The following is a 5,628-nucleotide window of genomic DNA, read 5'->3' on the forward strand; positions in this document are numbered from 1 at the left end:
TCATATATAAAACAATAATTTAAATAAATAACAAAAAAACAACAATTGGGTCTAAAATACCGTGATACTGGCGCAAAACAGTAAGAAAAATGTGCAAGTGACAATGGAGATGCGAACAAATGCTAAAATAAAAGAACTCACTGACCTCCACCGACCAGCAGCGGAGGCGAACTCGGGGACCAAAATCCTACGTTCTTTGGGATTAAAAAAAAAGTGTGATGCCATTATCTTCAAGTTACTGGAAGATCGCAAGACACTTTAGAGATTTGAAAGGGATTGTAAGATTCAAAGGTAAGACACTGAAAGATTTTAAAGGGATTGCAAGACGTAAATGTAAGACATTGTGAAGATTTTAACGGGATTGTAAGATTGAAAGGCAAGATACTGAAGATTTTAAAGGGATTGTAAGATTGAAAGGCAAGATACTGTAGATTTTAAAGGGATTGCAAGATTTATAAGCAAGATACTGTGAAGATTTGGAAACCACGAGTTCACTGAGCAACAAAGGTCGGGTCGACATGGACCATTATGGCACAGAAGGAAGTAATGAAACCTCTAATCCCTCCTGAGCGAACGATGAAACCCTCCAGGGGCACCAGGGAGGGGGAGGAGGGGGTGGGACACACGGGGACTGGATAAGTTATAAATACATGTATATATGTTGTGTTTTGGGCCATTTTTTTCTCGCAAGGATAACGGGTCAACATTGAAAGTCGCGAAAAGCCATCGGGGAAGTCATGCTGATGTGTTCAGTAGAGTCAGTATATATAAATATAATTTAATATATTCATATTTTATAAAACGTTCGATATTGTCTCGCTTGTTGTCTATTGGTCAGTCGTGGGAAGAACTACGTTGATGGTGGGGGGTGGCCCTTATATAGATATTATTTTTTAAAGTCAGGTACGTCAGAGTTGGCAGTGCAAAAGGGACATCAGAATGTCTCTTATAAGTCGTCAAAATTAAGGTCTGTCACGTATGTTACCAGAGACTGAGCTCTTGTCACGAGTGTTGTCAGAGTTACGCGATCATACCAACACACATGTCTCCATTAATATATATGTCATATATATATATATATATATATATATATATATATATATATATATATATATATATATATATATATCTTTTCTTTTTAATTAAACAGGCCTAGCGTCGTCGTCTCGTGTCTGATGTAATCGTATTTCAGTCAGAAGACCAACATGACCGGCCTTTCGATGGAACCGACGAGAAAGATCCAAAGGAAAAAATAAATAACATTACAGGGGGAAACTCCGTCAAAGAAAACGGGGCATCAGCCATGGTGAGGGGGGACCAAGGTAAATATTCCTAATCGGACGCGAAGGCCATCTACTGGAACTTTTGGGCAGCGTCTTCCAAGGAGCGATGCACGGCGTAGGAGCTCTCCTCGTAGGCAGGGGCGGGGGCGGAGTAGGCGGCGTAGGAGCTGTAGACAGAGCGCAGGTAAAAGGAGAAAAAGAGGTTAGTTCGCGTGCACAATAACTACTTCGGGAGCACAGGTAGTTGGGTAGGATATTTACATTATTTACAGTACAGAGTCTGATGAATCTGTTGAGGAATGTATTCTTGTATATAGAAGAAAGTAGAAACAGTAGTAAATGATAAAGAAAAGAATGGGGGAGAGCGAAATATTTACATATATGAATAGATAAATATATATACAAAGAGAGAGAGAGAGAGAGAGAGAGAGAGAGAGAGAGAGAGAGAGAGAGAGAGAGAGAGAGAGAGAGAGAGAGAGAGAGAGAGAGAGAGAACGAGTGAGAGAGAGAAAGAGAGAGACAGAGACACAGAGACAGACAGACAGACAAACTGAGAGAAACAGAGAGGGAGAGATACATATAGATAGAGAAAGAGAGAGAGTCTAAAAGCTTTTCAAAGAGTCATACAATCCTCCCCAGACTTTCTGACCCTGCGGCAAGAGATCGCATGCAGTGTGTGACCACCTTTTAAGTTAACGACGAGCAAGATTTGACATACGTGAGTCCTTTAAGAAAATCAGGCCACAGCAATTTGCTTCTCTTGACGCAGTGCATGGATATATACATATTTACAATTTAGTCTAATATATATACAGATATCACATGTTAATTTTACTTAACAAGTAAGTATAATCAGCTTAATCTACGCACACGGTTAATAATTGTAAAACACACACACACACACACAAACACACATAAACAAATATATACATGCAGTAATACCCCACCACCATTATTTACATACAAGTCAAGTGCCTTTTTAAAAAGAATTTCGTAAAAATAGCGTCAGGAACGTAAACCGGAAGTAGAGACCAAACACCGCCCATTACGACAAATAACAATCGTACTCCAAGGTGACCGTAGCAGCCCACACACTCGTACGCTCACCCTTGCTTTCTCAGGCAACAAAGGGTGTCGGAGCGTCAAACTGGTTCTCTTCTACTATTTAAGGTCAGTCAAACTGGTTCTCTTCTACTATTTAAGGTCAGACAAAGCGGTTCTCTTCTACTATTTAAGTTCAGACAAACTGGTTCTCTTCTATTATTTAAGGTCAGACAAAGCGGTTCTCTTCTACTATTTAAGGTCAAGCAAAGCGGTTCTTTTCTACTATTTAAGGTCAGGCAAAGCGGTTCTTTTCTACTATTTAAGGTCAGGCAAAGCGGTTCTCTTCTACTATTTAAGGTCATGCTTTGATTGCAAGTCATTCATGCGGCACATTGTCATCACAAGCTCTGGCAAAGAGTGCGACTTGTCTCGTTCTTTGTTCCAAGTCGTAGAATCGAGACGATTTATATATATATATTTTTTAATCAAAGATCTGATAAATCGTCATGCTTGCTAATGCTAATGTTACGTGCACTAAGGCTAGTATTTCACTGCTTTGCAACATCGGGCTTCGAAGGCAAAGGGAGTCAGGCATGCAATGGGACTTGGGGTAGAGGGAGGGGAAAGGGCAGAGGGATGGTACGCCTTTAGGAATACACCTAACAGGGTACGCCTTTGGGAATACACCTTCCTGGGTACACCTTCAGAGATATACTTTCCGAGGTACACCTTCAGGAATACACCTAACGGGGTACGCCTTTCGGAATACACCCTCGGGGTACGCCTTCAGGAATACACCCTCGGGGTACGCCTTCAGGAATACACCTAACGGGGTACGCCTTCAGGAATACACCTAACGGGGTACGCCTTCAGGAATACCCTCGGGGTACGCCTTCAGGAATACACCCTCGGGGTACGCCTTCAGGAATACACCTAACGGGGTGCACCTTTAGGAATACACCCTCGGGGTACGCCTTCAGGAATACACCTAACGGGGTACATCCGTAGCGATTCACCTTCAGGAATACGCCCTCTCTAGGTACACCCATAACGACCCACCCTCAGAAAAAAAACACCCACAAGATAAACACCAACACAAGAATTCAGCTCTCCCCCCTTCCCTCCCACCTCCAAACACGAATGAGGAGGAAGGAAGAGAAGGAGGGAAGTAATCATCTACTTACGTGGGAGCTGAGTAGCTATAGTCGCCAGTGCTAGAACCTACACCTACACCGACGATGGCAGCGACGATGGCAGTGGCGATCAGACCGAAAGCAACGACTGCCAACAAGTAGATGACATCGCTGCTGACGGTGATCGAGGTGTTGGAATTGTTGCCAGTCCCGGTGAGGAAGAAACGACCGTCTTCCTCAGCCGCCTTTTCCTTCTTCTCGGCAGCCAGAGAGGAGGCGACGAGGGCAAAGAAGACAGCGTAGAATACTCCTGCAAAGAGACAAGTGGAAGAGGTGAGAAAATCGCTGTTTAAATCATGATAGAAAGGATGTGGAGGACTGTGTTGATTGACCCGTTTTCTATGATGACGAGTCGCGATTTCGGGCCGGAAGTTGATTAAAGAAAACGATCGAAACAAGATTAAATGAATTATCGTCGGTCAATTTGTTTTGTTTTCTTTTATTTCGGCAATTAATATCTGAACATTGACAATTTTGATCGGCCATTTAAGTCTTGATGGAATTTCTCGCTTGAATTAAAATCATTGGTTATGGATCAGTGAAAGAAAATACTTTGTGGAAAATAGTATACAGTCTCGAAGGATCACTGTATATTTTAGCGTTGAAATCTCCGAAGACAATTTTTTTTCTTGAGCAATATTGTATTACGTTAATATGTTATTAATATTATATAACGTTATTATTACAATATTATATTACGCGGAAAAAAATATGAATTTTACGGGTAAAAGCGAAGAGACAAAAATCGGTGCCGTACTTAAAAAGAAAGAAAGAAAAAAAAATGTAATAAAAGCTTGGAATCTTTTGCAGCAACGAATTTCTAACCAATTATGTGCAATCAGACGATCAAATCCCCGATTTTCCCTCGGGTTTGTTGCACACTTTTGGCCCAAACTGAAATCTCTAAAAATCGGCACACAAAACAGAAATTTAACAACAAAAAGCAAAAAGTTAAAGATCTCCATCTTCGAAAATAAAAAAAACGTTATCATTTTTTTTTTCTTATCAAACAAATCTCGTTAATCGTCCTTCCTTGTTATCAGTACACAAAAAAAGTCTTTCCAGATCACAAAAAGTCACCACGAGCTGCTGATCTTGCTGGATATCCTACCCTGGAAGGCCATCTTGAGCTCGAGTGGGACTTGGGTGCTTGCAAGCGTTAAGAGCGGAGGAGGAGAGCGAGGTGGTTGCTGAGTGACTGCTCAACGGATACTGTTGCTCCTGCCGGTCTGGGCGTCGCTTTAAATAGACCGGCGGAGGTGTAGGGGGCCTCCCGGGTACTCGCCGTGGCCATTATGTGCGGGCGGGGACGCGACAGGTGCAACTCCCCGCGGCCATTATGTCGCACGGTATAACGGGGCGCGGGTGGGATATTCGCCCTTACGGACTGGAAGGGTTAAGCGCTTTCGTCTCTCGATCGCGGGGTTTCTCTCTCTCTCTCTGTCTTTCTTTCTTCCTTTCTTTTTTTTCTTCTTGTTCTTCTTCCTCTTCATCTTAGCTACAATCATTATTTTTACGTGGGTTTCCTCTCTCGCGTATGACACACAGAGAGAACCCCGCTTAGCAGACCCCGCCTCGCGCACCCAGGAACGACGCTTCCAAATACCGCCATTATGGTCACTACAGCGCGGGAAATTAGGCTTATTTAATTCGCCGGGCGCATTAACCGGTTCACCCTCCCCCCCCCCTTCCCCCCTCACCCCTTCTCCCTCTCCCTACCTCCTATTCTCCCTCACCCCTTCCTCTCTCCTCCCTCCTTTTCTCCCTCTCTCCCCTCTCATCCCTTCCTCTCTCTCCCCTCACCCCTTCCTCTCTCCCTCTCCCCCTCCATTTCTCCCTCTGTCCCCCCTCACCCCCTCCTCTATCTCCCCTCACCCCTTCCTCTCCCCCCTCACCCCTTCCTCTCTCCCTCTCTCCCCCCTCACCCCTTCCTCTCTCCCCCCTCACCCCTTCCTCTCTCCCTCTCCCTCCCTCCCTCACCCCTTCCTCTCTCCCTCTCTCCCTCCCTCACCCCTTCCTCTCTCCCTCTCTCCCCCTCACCCCTTCCTCTCCCCCCCCCCCATTCCAGACTTAAGGAACACGTGACCTAGTGACTAAACTCGGAACCC

General features: G+C 44.3%; 1 protein-coding gene across 1 annotated transcript in view; it reads right to left on the reverse strand.

Moving 5' to 3' along the window:
- Positions 1–4,738, reverse strand: part of LOC113817316 (uncharacterized) — a 4,768-nt gene extending 30 nt beyond the window's left edge. The window contains exons 1-3 of the mRNA XM_027369343.2: positions 4,632–4,738; positions 3,512–3,770; positions 1–1,450 (exon numbers count right to left, since the gene is read on the reverse strand). The exon at positions 1–1,450 is cut by the window's left edge and continues 30 nt beyond it. Of these exons, the coding sequence (XP_027225144.2) occupies positions 1,354–1,450; positions 3,512–3,770; positions 4,632–4,644 (369 nt within the window). The 5' untranslated portion in view covers positions 4,645–4,738 and the 3' untranslated portion in view covers positions 1–1,353. The remainder of the gene's footprint in view (positions 1,451–3,511; positions 3,771–4,631) is intronic.
- Positions 4,739–5,628: the final 890 nt, after the last annotated feature.

The sequence above is a fragment of the Penaeus vannamei genome, chromosome 27, assembly GCF_042767895.1.
Source record: "Penaeus vannamei isolate JL-2024 chromosome 27, ASM4276789v1, whole genome shotgun sequence".
NCBI classification, from domain to species: Eukaryota; Metazoa; Arthropoda; class Malacostraca; order Decapoda; family Penaeidae; genus Penaeus; species Penaeus vannamei.